The sequence below is a fragment of the Erythrolamprus reginae genome, chromosome 4 (assembly GCF_031021105.1).
Source record: "Erythrolamprus reginae isolate rEryReg1 chromosome 4, rEryReg1.hap1, whole genome shotgun sequence".
In the NCBI taxonomy this organism is placed as follows: domain Eukaryota; kingdom Metazoa; phylum Chordata; class Lepidosauria; order Squamata; family Dipsadidae; genus Erythrolamprus; species Erythrolamprus reginae.
In genome coordinates this window covers 84,013,952-84,034,757 of record NC_091953.1, presented here as the reverse complement: position 1 = coordinate 84,034,757, position 20,806 = coordinate 84,013,952, and the positions used below count along the sequence as shown (strand labels likewise).

At 41.4% G+C, this 20,806-nt stretch overlaps 1 protein-coding gene across 1 annotated transcript in view; it reads left to right on the top strand.

Annotated features, from left to right (window-relative positions):
- EGFL6 (EGF like domain multiple 6) overlaps positions 1-19,728 on the top strand; it is a 53,905-nt gene extending 34,177 nt beyond the window's left edge. The window contains exons 7-12 of the mRNA XM_070751569.1: positions 2,731-2,853; positions 4,397-4,720; positions 7,479-7,550; positions 10,014-10,103; positions 10,500-10,765; positions 19,603-19,728. Coding sequence (XP_070607670.1) covers positions 2,731-2,853; positions 4,397-4,720; positions 7,479-7,550; positions 10,014-10,103; positions 10,500-10,765; positions 19,603-19,728 — 1,001 coding nt within the window. The remainder of the gene's footprint in view (positions 1-2,730; positions 2,854-4,396; positions 4,721-7,478; positions 7,551-10,013; positions 10,104-10,499; positions 10,766-19,602) is intronic.
- The last annotated feature ends 1,078 nt before the right edge of the window (positions 19,729-20,806 follow it).

Sequence of the window (20,806 nt, the reverse complement as noted above, 5' to 3'; positions counted from 1 at the left end):
AGCCACGGGGGCGCGAGGGGGCTAGAGGGGCGGGGGCGGCCGCGGCTTCGTGTGCGCCCTTGGAAAAGGGTGCGCGGGGGGGCCTTTTGGGGCCTGCCTTGCGAGGGTCAGAGGGCCCGCCTTTTTTGTTGGTGAGGCAGGCAAGAGAGGGCCGGTACTGCGCATGTGCGACGGCGGGCAAAACCGGGCCCCCTCATGGCCGGGCCTGGTACACCACTACCGGTAATACCCCCCTATCGGCGGCCCTGAAGTACTGTACTATCCTTTGCAAACTACCGTATTTGTATAAGACTCATCTTTTTACCCCCCCAAAAGAGGGTGAAAACCTGTGTGTCTTATACACTGAATGTAGCTCCATCCAGTCACCCCCACCCTTTGGCCTCTGCCTCCCAGCAATACTCCTCCTTGCAGGAAACAGAACAGAGCCTGATTAGCACAGGCCACTGATTATCTGCCACCTGACCAACAGCTGATTGAAACTGCAGGCAGGCCCACTTTGCTAAAATGAAAGTGAAACTAAAGCTGCAAGGATGCAAATTGGTGGGAAGGAAAAGCAGAGGCAGAATTTTATTTTCTTGTGCTAATCAGTTGCTGAAACTGGATGCAAGAAGGTAAGTCAATAACTAAAATGTCTACAGAATGTTCAAATTGTTAGATTTATTTTGTTAAAGACTTCTTTATTATTATTCTAGACAATTTAACAAAATGAAGAAGCTTTTTAAAATAAATGCTTGATCTGCAGAGGCCCAGTGCTATTGAATCTTTTAAAAAATAATAGATAATAATGTTTACTTCTGGAAAGCCACATCAATTTTAACAGCATCTGTATAATCTGAAATGTAGCAGTGTCCTGTTTAATATGAAGATAAGTTAATGAATTAAACCAACTTAGTAATGTTTGGAGTAAATCTATTTAAATAAGTGGGAGATATTAGTGTGACTACATTTAAGAAAACTTTCTGATATTGATATACTACTGCCATAATGTACATTTCTCAAATTCTTTGTATTTCTATGGGTCAGTCATACATGCACAGAAATACACAGCAAGCAGTGTATATAATACAGTATATGCTGTTTGCTGTGAGGTACAGGCATATTCCCCCTTCCATCTTGGTTTCCTCCCCCCAAAATTAAGGCGTGTCTTAAACTCCAGTGTGTCTTGTACTCCCAAAAATATAGTGTTGTATTTGTTAAGTAAAGCACTTTACAAATATAAAGTTTGTTTGCATTTGCCTTGAAACTGCTTGTAGAAATGCTAGCCAGCACAAAGCATTCTATAACATTGTGTTTCCTTGCTTTTATTTTGGAAATTAGTGCATATTATTGTAATTTTTAGTTTTTTAATTTAAATTGCCCCCAGAGGTTGTGAGTGCCCCCTCAGTGGAAGCTTTTAAGAAGAGACTGGATAGGCATTTATCAGAAATACTCTCTTGTATTTCAACTCCTACCCTCAAAATGTCGCTACAGAGCACTGCACACCAAGACAACTAGACACAAGAACAGTTTTTTCCCGAACGCCATCACTCTACTAAACAAATAATTCCCTCAACACTGTCAGACTTTCTACTAAATCTGCACTTCTATTCTACTAGTTTTTCTCATCATTCCTATCACCCATTTCCTCCCATGTTGACTGTATGACTGTAACTTGTTGCGTATATCCTAAGATTTTTATTAATATAGGTTCTTCATTACTTATTTGACCCCTATGACAATCATTAAGTGTTGTACCACATGATTCTTGACAAATGTATATTTTATTTTATGTACGGTGAGAGCATATGCACCAAGACAAATTCCTTGTGTGTCCAATCACACTTGGCCAATAAAAATTCTATTCTATTCTATTCTATTGTGAGAGCAGTGGGTTAGACTAGAGATGTTCTCTTCCATCTCTGTTACTGTTGAAAACCAAGAGTTCTGTAAAACTCCCCATCTCCCTCTGGGTGCCTGGCTGGAGACACTTAAGCTAATTAGTGGCAAGTGATTTTTTTTAAAAAGCAATTGCAAACAGAGCTGTGTGAGCCTGTTTGGAGGCAATTTAATTCCTCAGCCCAAGGCTGCACCAGAAACAGCTGATGGGTGGCTGGAAAGCTTCTCAACTCAGTTAAGGGTGGCAGCAATCAATTAACAAATCTGAGGAAATAGTAAGTCAAATCTTGGTTCATTTAATAAGCCATTTGAATTTGATTTTCAAAATTTGTAAAATTGAGCCTAATTCATTTGGTGAATTATTTGACTTATGAACCTAATGGACAGGCTCCGTTAGGTTTGTACCTCCAGAACTACCTATGTACAGTAGGTGGCAATAGTGCACCTAAATATTTATCAAAATGGCTTTCAGATTTTTTTGTAGAACAATGTAGAAATAGTATAAATCATGTTTGCTCATGGAAGAGCAAAATATATGTGACACTTATTCATCTTTAACATGCAGTGGTCATTACAATCTGTAAAAAGATATGACGTGTACATGTTATTTATAGGCTTCTCATAAGCACCTTCATAACTTCTCCAAGGAAGTTTGTACTTTCTGAGCACTAAGTGAGGAAAACAATAGAAAGGTAAGGACTAATATTTTATTAAAGGAAAAGTTAACCATAACAACAGCCAACATTTCATATCTGTATGCAAGAATTAGCTGTATCTTTTCACAGTGTAAGGAAACTGCTTTATTTTCAATTTTCAACTTTGATAATACATTTTATTTAACATTTCTATTTTTAGATATAAATGAATGTATAGCAAGTACACCGAAATGTAACTTACATGCAGAATGCCTGAACATTCAAGGTTCGTTCAAGTGCAAATGTAAACTGGGCTATAGAGGTAATGGTTTTGAATGCTCAGGTAAGTTGAAGAACACCAGTATTATATATACACATACACATACACATACACAGTCTCATTCCAATGAGGGGGGTGGTTACATTTTATGAGCTGCAAAGTTAAGAGAACAGCCCAGGAGCCAGGTTTTCCTTTACTGAAAGAGTAAACTGCTTATTTAGATTCTTCTATTTTCATTACTTGTCTCCTATGGCTCCTATTGGGTCCATAAGCTATCAGTTTTTTTGAAGGCATGAAAGTTGAGCCTAAGGATGATTGCTTCTCCAGCCTTCACCAACAAATCCCTGACTTCTTTTATATTGTGTATGAAATATAAAAAGCAAGATTCAATCACGGGGAAAGTGTCTCCCCCGCTCCCATTTCTTCTTCAGGGGATTACTAGAAAATGTAATCCCCTTGTGGTTATATAATCTTGTAAGTGCACAACAACTCAATAGAGAAATTCCTAGGAAGGCAATTGCTTTCTTTGAAATTGACATGACTCCACCACCAGCCTGGGATTTTGTTAAAAAGCTTGTCTATTGCAAATTAATTTTAGTAAATTGCAGCTCTGCTCAGTTATTTGGATTACTGTATCATACATGCAGAAAAAGGATTGTAGAGAGGACTGTAAAGCACTGTGAAATGGTATATAAGCCTAAGTGCCATTCCTATTGCTAAAAAAGGAAAGCAAGGAATAGATCTGCAAACAATACCCTAGAGCAATTATCTTGAGTATGTTTTATTCTAGAGAGGGTTATCTACAAAATTATTTAGAAATGGTCCTGATTTCCTGCTAGATGTTATATATTCCTTTGTCTTACAATTGGCTAGCACTGTATAAGGATCTTGGTTTGGGGTACCATCTCAGGTCTATATGGAGATATCCTGCTTCACTGGTCAAACATTTTTGGACTTGTTTATTAAAGCATTGGAGGTTTATCTTCTTGATTGGGAAGAACAGATTTGTTGCAAATTAGGGTTTCCTGTTAACCTCTCATCATATCCTGAGTAGAGATTCTGTTAAATTACAGTAAGTTCTCTTATAACATCTCTCTGGGAAAAAAGAATTCAAGTGGACAATTAACATTATATTGTCATATAGACATCTGGATAAAAATAATTTGAACAAATTATCCATAGGATGGAAATATGTGTGATTTTTGGAGGAAAATAATTTTAAGTAATTATTAACATAATATTGGCATATAGACATCTGGATAAAAGAAATGTAAACATATTATTCATAAGATGGACAGATGCATTTGTTTTTATTGAGGTTTTCTCTTGCTAAAAACTGTAGTTAAAGCTTCATCTAATGAATACAGGATTAGTAATCAGTAATATTGAATCTACTACTAATACTGAAAATGAAGTGTGTTCATTGGAAAGCCATGCTATTGTTTCTCTCATATTAAATTTTGAATATATTAGGTTTTTTAAAAACATAGAAATATAAGCTCATTTTGATTTTATATGGATAAAAACCACAGAGAGGGGCAGCATATAAGTCCAATAAATAAATAAATAATGAATAATTTGAACATGTTTTGTTATTTTTCCCTAGTTGTTCATGAAAATTCAGTGAAAGCAATTAACAGAATGTCTGGCATTACTAAAGAGAAATTCAAGAATCTGTTTCTTCACAAGAAAAGTGCAAAAAAGCATGGTGATATAAAAAATACAATCCTAGCAACTAAGGCTCATAGTCCTTTAGACTATGAAGATGACTTATATCCGGAGAGTGCCTTCAGTAAATGGGAGGAAAGCACTGAAGACATCAGTAAAGACAGAAAAACAATAGAACAAGAAAGTGTTGAAGAAGAAGGAGAAACTGAACACCTCAAAAACCAGACTGTCCATGAAAAGAAACTCAGAGGAGATGTATTTTGTAAGTGTCACTTATCCCCCCCAAAAAATCCATATGCTTATGGCAGTTTATGATAGCGCTTGTCGAGTAAATTAAAGGCAAAGGATTTGAAACATAAAGTTGGTAAATGGATCCTACCAAATAAGGGGATACAATATTATGCCTTTCTTATATATTATATTCTTCAAATTCCATGTAAATTAGTATTTCTATACTCTAGAGCAGGGGTCCCCAACCCTCGATCTGTGGATGTACCGGTCTGTGGCCAGTTGGGAACTAAGCTGAGTAAGCAGCAGGCGAGCTTGTGAAGCTTCATTTGTGCATGTATAGGATTAGGTTGTATTTGTGAAACCATCCTCTAAAACCACCACCACCACCCCCTCCTCCATTGCCAGTCCATGGAGCCAGAAAGGTTGGGGAAGTGCTGCTCTAAAGCACTTCTCATATCCTGGAACTATAACTATAATAGCCATTATGGTAACTGGGTATTAAATGATGATCAGTCTGAAATGAAACTTTGCAGACAATTGCAGGAGAAGTGGGGAGAGAGAGCACAATCTCAAAATTCTTCTAGATTTATTCCCATAATGCCAATATATTACATTTGTCTCAATACACCATTGGTTTTCCATGTCCCTTATGACAATTGCCAGAAGTATGTATATGGACTTTGATGGCTGCTTCAACAAAGCTGAGAACAGACCATATGTTATAGTAACCACGACCTCAGAGGAAATGTACTCACAGTAAAAGGAACAAAGTAGCTGTAAAATAGTAATTGATACAGTAAGTTTAAATGAGGTTGGGATGCGATCTTTTACTTTAGCCAAAGGGCAGTTTTGGTCTGTGTGTCCTTTGCCAATAATTATTTTACTGTTTCTGTATCATATTCCATCAAAGTGTCTAATTTTTATTTGTTTACTTTTTTATATATTTTTTATTCTTTTATAAGAAAAACACACACACAACATATAACAAGTGCTCAGTGATTGTGCCTACCACCAGACAAACATTCATACCCCATGGTGGAATTTTTATTTGTTTATCTGGACAAGTAATTTGATCAAATATTTAACAGATCCTGCCTTAAAATTTTATTTTGTGTGCTGTTTAACATTGCAGTTTCAGGGTCCCCCAGATCCCATTCCAAAATTATGTTCTGGGGTAATTTTGTTGCTGAGAATTTAACAAAAAACAGGCAACAGAAAAAAGTGAAATAGAAAATTAATAGCCATCCACGATAGTTCATGGAAACTGATACCAGGGCTGTGCTGTCAATTTGTTATCCAGAGATTCATCAGTCACATATATTGAGAGAGTAGAGAAAGTTCAAAAGGAGACATCGAGAAATGAAAGGCAAGAGGCACCCTGGATGAAACTGTGGGGAAACTGCGGGGGGAAGAGAAAGCCAGGGCAGGAGAGAAGCGCGGGGGTGGGGAAGGCACCGCCGGCTGAGTCTTAAAAGGGGCATAGTTTGTTTGCATTCCAAGAAGGAGGAGCCCCTCAGTGCTCCCCCCTGCCAAGCCTCCTGCTGGTCCCCGCACCTCACTGCTACAAGCCTAAAGAGGGAAGCGCAGACATCAATTCTCCTGCCTTGTTCCAGGGACCTTTGGAAGGCGCCCAGGGAGGGGGAGGGACTGGGGTTTTCCCCTCCCCTCTGTTACCTCCATCTTCCTCTTGATTCTCTCCCTGGCATCCTTTTCCTTCTCCAGACTCCTCATCCTCTTGGCGGCCTCACTGGGCTCCCCTCCCGCCTCCTGCCCATCACCCCGGCCCTTTCCCCACCCTCCCTTGGGATCTGCCCAGAGCTCCTCCAGGAAGCCCAGGCGGAGGGCAACGGGGGAGAGTTGGAAGGGCTGTGGGAGGGGCCTGGAGGGGCTGTGGGCATTGAGAGCAGCGCTGGGCCTCTCCCCTCCTGGGCCACGCCGGGGCTCCATCTGCAGAGGCTGCGGGCACCCAGGAGAGCTGGGCAGGGAAGACGGCAGGTGGGTGTCCCAGAGGGGCTGAAGGGGAGGGTTGCTCTGGGTAGGGGAGGCACCTTCCCCCCCAAGGAAATGGGGACCCTCTGTGCCCCCCACTTCTGCTCCCTTTTGGGTGGATGGAGGGTAAAGTGACCAGATGTCCCATTTGTAAAAAAAAATGGAATTTTTTAAAAATGCCGCGGGACACGGGATAAATTGTTCAAAAGCAGGACTGTGCCGCCAAAAGCAGGACATCTGGTCACCTTATCCATGGATCTCCCCTCTACATCATCCTACTATCCTCTATGATTGCAATTTGTTAGCTCCAATAGGTTGATCAGACTAAGAAATAAACTCCACTGGATGATTAAATGACTTTTATTGAGATTGGCTATAATAAGAGAATCTTCCAAAGTTGATTATGGTACACCTCTTCCCGTTTTTGGATCCATGCCCTCCATGATTTGGATTTTCTCTACACACAGCAAACTGAAACCATAATTTGCATATAAATTCATAATGATAATGATTTGATGAAAATTGATGAAAATCTATGAGTGACTACTTGCATACTATCTTCTATTTTTAAAACCATGCTTTGTTGAATAATTTGAACTGGTCCATTGCAGAAAGCCATAAAGATTTATTTACAATTGCACATACATTTTGTGATGAGTTTTCTTATATGCTCTTTCTCTAATTCTTCGTAATGTGAAATTTTCTGTTGGATAATGCACTTGTTTGTGGGTGTTTGTTTGTTTGTGTGTGTGTGTCTGTGTTTAGCATTGATACTAATAATGTATTCTTTAATAAATTAGTCAAAGAAGCTGCTGTTTTTGGTCCTCATATAGCATACAAAAACATTCCAGGTTTAAAAGAAAACATACAAGGTGAGCAAATTTTAATTTAGGAGGTGGGTTTTAATCTGCTAAAGTTTGCTTTAACCTTATTAAAATTGCTTTAAATGATCTTGTCGTGTATCGCATTTATCAGAGCCAATCTAGTAGAGCCATTTAAGGATAAGCAAAAATTTATTTGGATAAGTTTATAAAATTTGTATGCTTTTAAAAACAAGCTTCTAATAATTTTCAAAGCTGTCTTCAGTTTCATAATAATCACTTGGTTTGTAAGGCGTCAGGTTGGTGAAAACTGATTAAATCTTGTGCTTTCTTTAAGGCATACCACTGGTATATTTAATTCTAACTTTTTGTCTCTGTCATTTCACTTTTTACCTATTGAACTTGCTATTAAAAATATTCCTGAAAATGTAAAATCAGGTTTGGTTTGGTTTGGTGTGCATTTGGGTTTGGTTTAGTTTTGAAAAAAAGACTGCTTTTGAAAACATATCCTATGTATGTAGTTCTATGCAAAAAAAAAACCCATAAAACTGAGCAAAAATATATTAAGCAAGCATCAATCTGATATTCTGTTACTTCACATTGAGCTGGTGTGGAGGTGGACAAACTTAAAAGAAAAGTTGAAAAAAATAATAAAATGAATGCATACTCTTTCATATTATTCATATTATGGTACATGACCTGAAGTTGTCATTGTGCAATCAATATATTCCTCTCTCATTTTTTTGCTAAGTTATAGTTAAAAGTATTTTGGGATAATTATAAGCAGCCCATTTCAAGACAATACATTTTGTTTCCAAAATCCCTTGTAATAAAAGAATGAAGTAAACACACCAATGTCAGCATGACTTGACCTCATGTGTCAAGTCCACCATCTTTGGCTTGGCACCCTGCTAACGTCCTGCCATCAAAGGATTAGGGGGCTGAAGGAGGGGAGGGAATCATATGGGAAGCAATAAAGCTGTAATCATTTTTGTGTGGGAATTTGGGAGGGGGATGACAGCTGGGGGGAAAAAATAGATAACCACGGGATCAGTTTGTGCCAAGGCATCTTCAAGGCCATTTGCTCTGAGTGTGGAAAGTTAGCAGCTGAAACACCCCAATAATCCCAAAAAGTCCAGGCTGTATCACATTGGCTTGGTTTGGACTGATCATGGGGGGGGGGGGGAGAGGACAGGATTGAAGGAAATAGATTTGTCATTTTGTGTGGGGAAACTCAGATTCCGTCTGACTTTACTGCAACCAGCATCTCTTAGTAAAAGTATCTTTACTTCAACCAAATCGAGTTGAGGGTTTTTCTTCCCTAAGGGATCAGACTGGAGCTTGCTAAAATAAATAAATTACATGAAAGTTACATGAAACATCATAAGGTGATTGCTTCTTAAGCAAAAATATACTTTTATTTGGAGTTTATAACATTTGTTATATTGTAACAAATTGTTTGACTATACACTGGTACCTCCACTTACAAACTTAATTTGTTTTGTGACCAGGATCTTAAGTAGAAAAGTTTGTAAGAAGAAGGGGAAACCAGAGGGAGGGTGGAGGCCCTGTTTTCTCCCAGGAGATTAATAATAATAATAAATTAATAATAATAATAATAATTTATTAGATTTGTATGCCGCCCCTCTCCGAAGACTCGGGGCGGCTCACAGCAATAATAAAACAGTGTGGCAATGTAAACAAATCTAATATTAAAAAAAACATTAAAAAACCCCTCATTTAAAAACCATGCAACACACACATTCCATACATAAAACTATAAAAAGCCTGGGGGAGATGTCTCAATTCCCCCATGCCTGGCGATATAGGTGGATCTTAAGTAGTTTGCAAAAGACAAGGAGGGTGGGGGCTGTTCTGATATCTGGGGGGAGTTGATACCAGAGGGCCGGGGCCGCCACAGAGAAGGCTCTTCCCCTGGGGCCCGCCAGACATCATTGTTTAGTTGATGGGACCCGGAGAAGGCCAACTCTGTGGGACCTAATCGGCCGCGGGGATTCATGCCGCAGAAGACAGTCCTGGAGGTATTCTGGTCTGATGCCATGTAGGGCTTTAAAGGTCATTACCAACACTTTGAATTGTGAGCAGAAACTGATCAGCAGCCAGTGCAAGCCATGGAGTGTTGGGGAGACGTGGGCGAACCTAGGTAACCCCATGATAGCTCTCAATAGATTCCAAGAGAGGCCCCACGGAGGCTTCTCCCTGCCTTTTCTGGCCCTGTTTCCTCCCGGAGATTCTTAGAGAGGCTCCACTGAGGCTTCTCCCTGCCTTTTCTGGTTACAGCTTCAGAGGCTCGGATTTGTAAGTGGAAAATGGTTCTTGGGAAGAGGCAAAAAAATCTTGAACACCTGGTTCTTATCTAGAAAAGTTTGTAAATAGAGGTGTTCTTAGGTAGAGGTACCACTATTTTAGATTAAGTTTTAATGTTGCACTTTTAGATTAATTTTTCTTGTTTTTCTGTCTCTGAACGTCAATCACTGTTTCTGGACATCACAGTTGTAGACTGCAGCTTTGGTCGAGGTTCTTGTGCTTGGCAACAAGATACAGATGACGACTTTGACTGGAATCCTGCAGATCATGAGTTTGGTAATTAATTATATCCTGATTTAACGAAGTTCTATTCATTAGCAGGAAAATATACCAGCATTTATTCATAAGGTTGGAGGTTTATTATCAAAACTTGGAACCATATTGAGTTTTTCTCTGGAAAGATTTCTAACTTATAGAGGGAGTCCCTTGACCTACAGCATATTTTAGATAAGAACATTTATCTAATCCAAACATCTGTCCAGAATCACAAACATAATTTTTCAGTTCCTTTCTTTCTGATCTTATTTAACTGGAGATATCCTGGGTTGAATCTGATTTTTTTTTCTTAAACAGCTGTGGCCTTTTACTTTGGGGGAAGTAACCATAACATTCAAGATTAAACAAATGTTGCACTGTTTCCCCTTTTGTAATTTTCCTTTTGTGTGTTTTTAGGTGATGGATATTACATGACAGTTCCAGCCTTCATAGGCCACAAGAGAGATGTTGGGCGTATGAAACTACTTCTTACCTATCTGAAGCCAAAGACTATTTATTGTTTGATTTTTAGTTACCGACTTGCAGGAGAAAGCGTGGGAAAACTACAAGTATTCCTAGGCAACATTACTAGCAGTCCTTCCTGGGAACAGAGTACGGGAAATGATGAACGATGGAGGATTGGACAGATTGAAGTGCACACAGGGGCTGAAACAGCTATGAATGTAAGCTAAAGATTTTAAAAAGCTCTTGTCAGGTTTTGCCTTATATAGAGTATAACAGGACCGGGTGTGTCAAATAAGTTGCGTACTATAAATCAGCGTTTCCCAACCGGTGTGCCGCGGCACACTAGTGTGCCGCGAGACACGGTCAGGTGTGCCGCGAAGCTCCTAGGGAAGCTCCAGCTAGGCGGAGAGCTCCCACTCGCAACTTTTCCCCCGGCTACTGCCCGATGCCGCTGTGGCTTCAGCTCCTTGGGACGAAAGCGCTCCCAGCCAGGGGGCTGCGAGAGGGGCGGGGCGGGCTTTCCCGAAATGGACGGAGAAAGCCCTCTCTCACAGCCCCCTGGCTGGGAGCGCTTTCGCTGTGAGAGAGGGCTTTCTCCGTCCGTTTCGGGAAAGCCCGCCCCACCCCTCTCTCATGCGTGCCGCTCCCCTTTTCTCTCAGCCCTCCCTGGCTTCGCTTCTCAATCCCTCCCTCCTTCTGTCTTTCCTTCCCCTCAGCCGTTCTGTCTGGGGGTCTCCCGCTCTTCCCTTCCCCGCCTCCCAGGCTTTGCCTTCACCACCCCCACCCCTTTTTGGGTTGGCAAGGAGTCCTTTGCCGCATCTCGCAGTTCGCACTCGGCTCGAGGCCGCTTTCCCTGGCTGCGCTCGGAACCGACAGGGTGCTGCTCTTTCTCTCTCTCCCGTGAGGGGAAGGAAAAAAAAAAGCAAAAAACCCCTTCTTGCAGCGGGCCCGCACGCGCGCTCGTGCCCGCGCTCGTCCCTTCAGCAGCAAGGGAGGGAAGTCAGAGGGCGAGGGAACGAGCGAGCGCTCTTGTCCTTGGTGTCCTCTGCAGCCTGCCTTCCTTCTTCTTTGCCGCCGCTGAGGGACGGAGAGAAAGATAGAAAGGAAAGAGGGAGGGAGAGATAGAAAGAAAAGAGATAGAAAGGAAAGAGGGAGGGAGGAAAGAGGGAGGGAGAGATAGAAAGGAAAGAGGGAGGGAGAGATAGAAAGGAAAGAGGGAGGGAGGGAGGAAAGGGAGGGAGAGATAGAAAGGACGGAGGGAGGGAGAGATACAATGGAAAGAGGGAGGGAGGAAAGGGAGGGAGGGAGAGATACAATGGAAAGAGGGAGGAAAGAGAGAGGGAGAGATAGAAAGGAAAGAGGGAGGGAGAGATAGAAAGGAGAGGGGGGGTAGTAGGATAGGAAGAGGGAAAAGGAAGGGCTTGGAGAAAGGCAGGGGGAGAGAAAGATAGAAAGGAAAGAGGGAGGGAGAGATACAAAGGAAAGAGGCAGGGAGAAATACAAAGGAAAGAGGGAGGGAGAGATAGAAAGGAAGGAGGGAGGGAGGAAAGAGGGAGGTAGACATAGAAGAGAGATAGCAAGAGAGACAGAGAAAGAGAGAGAAAGAGAGATAGCAAGAGAGAGAAAGAGAGACACAGAGAGAGAGAAAGAAAGAGATAGCAAGAGAGACAGAGAGAGAGACAGAGAAAGAGAGAGAGAGAAAGAGATAGAGAGAGAGAAAGAAAGAGAGAGACATAGCAAGAGAGACAGAGAAAGAGAGAGAAAGAGAGAGAATGAAAGAGAGATAGCAAGATAGAGCAAGGGAGAGAGAAAGACATAGAGGGTGGGAAGGAGGGAGAGAGAAAGAGAGCAAAAAAGAGAGGAAGAAAGAAAGAGGGGTGGATAGAGAAAGAAGGGAAGGAAGGAAGAGAGAGAAAGAGGGAGGGAGAAATAGAGTGAAATGGAGGAAGATATTTTTTTTTGTCCAAACTTTTCTTTAGCCCCCCCCGCACCCCCGTTCAGTGTTCCCTAGGATTTTGAAAATATGAATAATGTGCCGCGGCTCAAAAAAGGTTGGGAAACACTGCTATAAATGATCACTTGTAACTATTTGTATTTTGTTTTGCTCTTCCTTAAAAGCTGAAAACAGTTATTCACAAAATAGCAAAAAACATTGCCTTGGACGGGAAATGAACACTCGGACACCAAGCTGGGTAAAATGGGTCATTTATTAAATATTAACAGAAAGACCTGCAGGGGTTGCTAAATGGGGCGGAGTTTCCTGAACACAACATACTTGGGCAACTCAAATGGGCGTTACTCCATGCCTGGTCAGGGTGAGGCGTGCCCCGCCTACACCCGACCCAAAAGCCATACCCAGCATGTGGGAGGGCTCGCCTTGCATGATCCGGAACCGGAAATTATGTAGGTGAGCCCCAAGGGCACCCCCTTCACACCTCTCTGTCCATGGAGGAAGCTTGAGTTGTGCAATGGGGATGCCAATCATCTTACAAAAGATGCCCAAAGGAGAACACACAGTTGCTACTGATACCCTTTCCGCCCTGTTTCTGCCACAGCGGGGGGTCAGATCTCTATCTTGGCCCCCCGCTCCCTGCCTAAGCCTGCCCCAGCTCACGCAGGCACCACTGCAGGTCTGTGTAAAATTGCCACTCCTGACATCTTCCTTAAATTGACCCAGTGAAAGCTAGGGGGGGTTAAAAACACATGCCCGGGTGTCTGATCACTTTGCCTCCCCCTGCCATGTTAACCCATATACTGATCCCGTCAACTGCTGCTGGTGTGACGGCGACTCCGCATCCCCTCCATGTGGGGGTATCAAAACCACACACCTCGGCCGTAGGCCCCGTACGACTGGTGGTTCACAGTGACATGACATCACTGTGCCAAGTCCTCCAACAAATTGTATGTCGAGCCATATGCTCTGCAAGCCCCGGGGGTCTGCCATGACTTGACACCACTGAGCCAAGTCCTTCACCACCACCAGGTCGTTGCCACCGGTGTGCAACACCAACAATCTGGATCCGGCCCATCACTGCTCCCGACTTTCACAATGGAAGAGGCCCGTCTCAAACGAAGACCTCCGAGCTCAAGCCTTTCCACTGAAGCCCCAGCGACTCAGCAACCTCCACATTCCTGAAGATAATGTTGCAGCTCAACATTCAGCCACCAAGCCATGCTGTGGCCGCAGTTCACTACTGTGGGCAACGCAAGGGCAGCTCCTTCGCACTTCGCACGTAACAAAGTGGAGCAGGACCAGGACCTAGAGAAACGATAAGAATACAAAGACAGTGTTAGCCACCCGATCCCAAAATCGCTTGTACTCAGGTGCTCTGAATCTACTTCATGAAAGCCACTGACTTCCATCTGCCACCGGATTCATTACTTTGCTGAGAACTTGTTGAAACCTGCATTCAGTATTGCTGAGGGAATCCCACCCGATATCCTGCCAATCCTCCTGTAACGGCCCCTAACTGTTATTTATTCAGTGGAGGCCTGTCTTATGGTAAAAATGCACCATTCCCTGGCTTCCTCGCTTTACTTGCACTGAGTCCATCATACCCCGGCATATATCCTTGTTTGATATACCTGGCCAGTGATCAATCCACCATCTGCGTTACTGGTCAGCCACCGTGCGTAACCAACGCAGCTGCCGCAGCCCCCATTTAACATCGGTTTGCTGGCCCAGGGAACCTTGCATGATCCACTACTATGCGATCATGACAGCACCTTGCGGACCTACAATGTCCCAAAGGCCATTTTTTATGGCTGCCATGTGAAACAGCCTTGCCTCGTTGGGTGAGGATCTGGGTCTCATCCAATGCCCACTGCCCCTAAAACTGGGTAATGTATAGCGGCTTACTAATTTCTCCCCAATCTGAGTCCTTTCCTTGGACCATCTCTTGATCATTCCCCCTATCCTCAAATAGTTTGACACCGAGGTCTTTTGTTAGGAGAGCTAAGCCCACCTGTTGCCTCTATATGATGGCATGTAACCATGTGGTCCAACCTGCACTCCATTGCTTGAGCGATGGCGCCGTCCACCAATTCTGGGTACCCTGCGCCCCAGCCTTGCCATGTGGCTGCCAACCGCCTGCCCATGCACACATACTCCCTGTTAACGGACTGGGCCTCCTGTTGCTGTCTCGCTTCACTCCACCAATGGGCCAGCTGTACATCATAGTCACAGACCCATGTTCCTGTATTCCTCTCAGGCAATCATAATACTCTTCCTCCAGCATTAAAATGCCAGGGAGATTAGCCAATATGCTCTGTGGCCCTGCCTGCTCACCCAGGGAGTAGAATAATTGCAAGAAATTTATGAAGATAAGCAAAGGCCCATGCCAATGCTTTCTTTACCGTTAGCGCATGGGTTAGCTTTACCAACATGACTTAATCAATATAACCATAATATTAATGGTACCATCCTGACACCACGACTTCAATATTGTTTATGATAATAACATTTTCTAAATTATTATTCACTAAAACAATTAATATAATGCTTAATAACTCATATTAAGCTAAAATCAACTCAAGCGTGAATTTGATTCAGATGACCTCAATGCTTAGCATTCTTGCAAGCCCCCCATTCCAGTAAGTGACTACACCATTTCTTATGAACAAACTAAAGGGGCTGAGATAAACTGACTAATGTATTTATTTATTTATTTATTTATTTATTTATTTATTTATTCGATTTTTATGCCGCCCTTCTCCTTAGACTCATGGCGGCTCACAACATTTCAGCAATAGCACTTTTCAAACAGAGCCAGGCTATTGCCCCCACAATCCGGTTCCTCATTGTCTTACTCATGAGGGGATTAACCAGAAATTAGGAGATTTCCAACCTTCAGCATGGTAATGACATGGGGATCTGCAGGCTGTAGTTATGGTATTAATAGTATCTTTCAGTTTTGTTGGTACAGAAAAAGGCCTGCTACCAACTGCACCTGTACTGTTATAGCCTTCAGTACAATAACTTTACATTTGGAAATGTGGCAAAATTCAGAATATTAGTAGCACCATTCACAGAGACATAATGACTTCCATTCGCAACTGCTCCAGGATCCAGCACATCATGAAAATAATAATAATAATAATAATAATAATAGTAGTAGTAATAATAATAATAATAATAATAATAACAATAAAATACCCAGGAGCAAGCACATAAAAACCTTGTTACCAAGTAATCCCTTAGTGCAGTACATCACTAGTTAAGTATGGCCATAAAATTAACAAAGATAATTCCTCAGGAAAAAGGGGGGGATATTTGACCAGGAGGATTGCCATTAAGCCAACTTGAAAGTGAAGAGGAAAACATACAAAGTAAACCTCTGGCCTGATAACATGTATATATTCTCAACAAAAGCTTTAATAAGCAAATTTTACTATGTAAGGTGTAGAACATAGCTCACTTATGTTCCACCTGCCATAACAGTTTATATCAACACTGTCAACCCTTATTAAAGCGTGAGAGCAATTGTTTATTTATTTATTTTAAGTTGAGGGTAAGGGAGCAGCATGAGGCTATATTTACTTACCGCCCAATAACCTAATTGCTATTTTCAATGTGGTAAAGAAACATATGCCAGACCTGTCTGCCAAACAGCTTCTTAGGTCCCCATTCCACAGTGCTTCAAAGAAAGGCCAAGATATATTTCTGCACAGTGCTCTCGGTAGGAGATCCTTACATAGGAAGAAACAAATCCTTTATATTCAGCAGCGCTGTTCCAAATGAAGTGCAGAGATTTATAATGTTTGATAAAAGTGTAATAAAGATTAACAGCCTCCCAAGTAGTAGAAAACCCTCATCATGTTTCTTCTAAACCCGCTTATGAGCAGAAGCCAAGGTTTTAACTGCAAAGTTGCTGTCAGAAGCCAGCTAAGTCCCCTGAAGCTATGATGAACAAAAGGGGCCAAGGTCTATAGTAATGCTACAGTCTTTTGATCACTACAAGCCATTCTCACTGACAAAGCAGTCTTTCCATAGATCCAGTTGCTCAAACACCACCTAACCTGGTTTCATGGCTACTATCCCTGATTGTTATTGTCCCTCTTGTGAGAAAATGCCATAGGAGGGCACCATTATCCACTGGGTATGAAAGAACTGTTATCAAATGGTACTGAGACCGGGCTGCTGAAAAGCATTTCCGAATATGAAATTTTTAATCCCCATACCATTTCTATGTCCACCACATTATGGCTCAATTATATACAGTATCTCGTTCTAACCAATGCTCATAACCTAGTAGCTTGTTTGGCCTAACCCAATATTTAACTGGCGTACAGGAGCCTTACTTCTCCAAATTTGTGTACACTAAAAATTGCCTTAAAGGGATGCTCACATTGCCCTGTGGAATTGGTGGGGCGGGCAGAGGGGGGGAGCTTGCCCCACCACCACCGCTGTCATATCACAACCCATGTGTTGTGCCCTCCCAGTAAATTACTTTAATTTCAAATTAATTCATTTTAAGCTCACTCAATTCAAATATATTAACTTAATAAATTAAATCATTTTGATAATTCATTAAGCACAATCCATTCCCATACACTGACTTAATAACCTAAATCATTTTTTATTTTTATTACAAATCACTTTATGTTCAACTAATTCGAATATAATCGTTTCAATAAATTAACTCGTTTTAATTCATTCCTCTTAGGATCAATTCAAGTACACTAGCTTAAATTAAATTAGATCATTTTGATTCATTCATTTTATGCTCAATCAAAATCTACTGACTTAAATCGATTAAATTTTAATAATTCAATTCAAGCTCAATCAATTTCACTATACTGACTTAATAAATTAAATTGTTTTTACACATCAGTTTATGCTAAACCACTTCAAGGATACCAGTTTAAATAAATTAAATCGTTTGATAAATTCAGTTTATGCTCAATCAACTCAAGTATACTGACTTAAATAAATTAAATCATTTTGATTCATTCCTTCTATGCTCAATCAATTCAAGTTTACCGGCTTAAATAAATTAAATCGTTTTAATTTGTCCATTTTTATCCCAAGCAATTCAAGTATACTTAACTTTACAAGATTGAAACATTTCAATTCCGCCATTTTATGCTCAATCAATTCAAGTAAACCAACTTAAATAAATTAAGGCATTTTGGTTTATCCATTTTAATCTCCCATCAATTCCGTTATTCTAACTCGCATAGACTGAAACGTTTTAACTCCGCCATTTATTGCTCAAACTATAAAATACATCCCTTTGAGCCAAATAGCGTGCCAATTAAATACAGACTGGATCATAGTGTTAAAACTCAAACTGTATCCGTCCAGTCCGGGTCTAAAAGGCATCAGCACCCCGGGGTCATGGACCAGCCTCTTCCCCACTAGACCAACCAACAGTGTTCAAGAAAAGACACTTTAATAACTATTGCTCCCTAGGTCGGCCTCGCCGATTCCTCTGATCACCGGAGCGCGGCCCCTGTTATGATCGGGCCAGCGGCCAGCGACCCCAGACGTCCCCCGTCGGCCAGCATAAAAAGGAGCATGCTTTAAGCAGACTTACCACCCCTCCCCCGTGAAAGCAAAGCTAGGCGCGAAGCGCCATGCTGGGAACAGGGGGTGTGAGTGGCTCACCATGCGGCAGGCCCCCCCAGTGCCGCCCTGCACGCGGCCCGCTCGAGACCACTGAATTCGGCGGAGAAAGACAAATCACGTGGGGGAAGGGAAAAAAGGCCTCCCCGTTGCCGCTACTCACTCCCCAGCGCTCGCCTTGGTTGCCCGGCACCGAAACACTCTGGTGCATTGTCAGCCGGGCCGTGAGAGCCCTTGATCACCTGCCCGAGCGGACCCACAGGCCATGAAACTGCGATCCCAGCAGGCAAGCAGGCAAGCCGGCAAAGCCCCTGCGCGCCCTGCTGCTACATAAACAAGGTTGCGGGGGGGGGCATCGGCCCATGCCAGCCATCTGACCACCTCGCCCCTTTCCCCAAGCAAGCAAACCGTGCGGGAAAAAAGTGAATCATCGAAGTTCTTCTAGGCGCCGTGCTGCGCGCTGCCGGCAATGAAGAAGGAGAGGCGATCCAACGAAGGAGGCGAGCTCCATTTTGTGGCGAGCTCGGGGGCAAGAGGAAGCCGGGGGGGGCAAGCAAGCCCTGATAAAGGGTAGACGCCCCGCCCCTCGGCTTTCCCAGAATGCCCGAGCAGCCACTGATTGCTCTGGGGCGTTCCCGCACTACCGCGGGGAACGCCCCAGCTGATGGGGGAGCTGAGTTGGTTCCCGCCATTTCGCCCGGCCTCTCATATTTGAAAACGAACTTCAGCAGGAAGATTGACTAAATCAATTGTAACAGGAACAGAAAATAAATGTGAATTATAATACAGTATACCGGTAAGTAAATTGTTAATGATCATTATTTTGTGAATGCTTTAGATGTGTGTTTTCTAAAATTTCATTGTGAATTATTGTTAATGTAATCCAAATACGTACTTAACTTGTGGAAGTAGTCTTGATGAAAGAGAGAAAAACCAATCAGATGATTCAAAGACATTCAAGTAGGACAAACTTCAGTTATTATTCAGGGATACTTACAGTTGTATGAGATAATCAGGGTTTTTTTCTTTTTTATTGTTAGATAGTCAAACTAGTTCACAAAGGCTGTGGTATGCTTTTGAAATGCCTTAATACCCTATTGGAAATATTCCTTCATGAGGGCAGGTTATTGCTTATATCTGGCTATCCAGCATAATTGCAGTATCTGAATCTCAGAAGTACTGCAACCATCCTATATAGCTTTGTCAAAATTATAGAATTTCTTCCCCCTCCTTTAGCAGAAGATAACAATCTAAAGTAAAGAAAGAATGCCTTCAAGCAATAGCTGCCAATAAACTTCCTTAGTATTTAAATTGAGCATTTATTATTCTATTATCCCATAAAATAATTGTAGTTCATTATGTAGGATTTAGATTCTTATAATGAATTAATAATGATGCAAAAGATAGCAAAATTCTATGTCATCTATTTTATCCCATCCCTTATAGATAGTCTAACTTCATTATTACTTTCTTGTTTCCTTTTATCAGATCACTTTTGAGGCAGAACGTGGGAAAGGTAAAACTGGAGAAACTGCAGTTGATGCTATTCTACTATTTTCGAATTTATGTTCTGAAGACCCCTTAAATGTTGGATATCTGAACAGACAATTTTAATTTTATTATATTTTATATAATATTATTTTAAAATCTCAGACAGAGATTTTATAATGCAGTGACCTAGGTAAAATGTAGATCTGGGGACTCCATCTTTAACTGTGATACAGATTTTTTTTTAATTTAAAAAAAGATAAATATTTCTGGTTACCAGTAGTTTATTTGTACCTAAACATACTACATTTTCCAGTACGTGTAACTATACTATGTAACTTGTAGTTGTGCTATACAAAAAATGTCTAATGCTTTTATAAGAATAATCTTTACATAAAATCCATTTCAGATAAATTTTGCTTTGTTTGTTCCCTATATTTTCCTATAATATTGTGATGTTTTAGAACAGGGTAAAAACACTGTAAGGCCTTGACACTTGTTTTATGGCCTTGGACTCTTTTTTTTAAAAAAAACATAGTTGTAGAAATCTGATGGCATGGCTTCCTGGCATTCTGAAGAGCAAATCTTACAAAATATGGTAAAAGTTCTAAAATAAATTTCTAACAACAATAAAAAAACGGAAGGACCCTGCTTTCAAATAAAGTCTTGATCTTGCTTACCGTATATATGTATGTGACTATCACATGACTGCTGATTTTGCAAACTTGTTTCATATAATATGGCTGTCTCAAAGAACATTAAATATGGCCACAATCATACAAGGTACACCTACTGCTGTCTTAGAAGTTGCACCAGTTTATGGCCACTAAAATTGGCCTTACCCTGTGGATGTTTATTGGAGTTACTGTCACTTATTGCATAAATATGTATAGTACACAAGACATCTCTCAAAACATTTAGAAACTCACTGTTCAGGTACTTCATGTTTTTACTGACACATGCACAGTATATGTACAGTATACTTGTATATAAGCCCATCTGTGGATCAGCGGACCCACAAATGTTTAACCAAAATACCATGAAAAATGTGCCACCCGTAGAGAAGCCAACCTGGATTTTTTATGGTATTTTGGTTAAATATTTATCCACAGATGGGCTTAAACGTTACATATAGTCTTTGATGTATGACAATAGGGACCAGAATTTCCATTGATAAGAAAGACAGTTATTAAATGGGTCATGC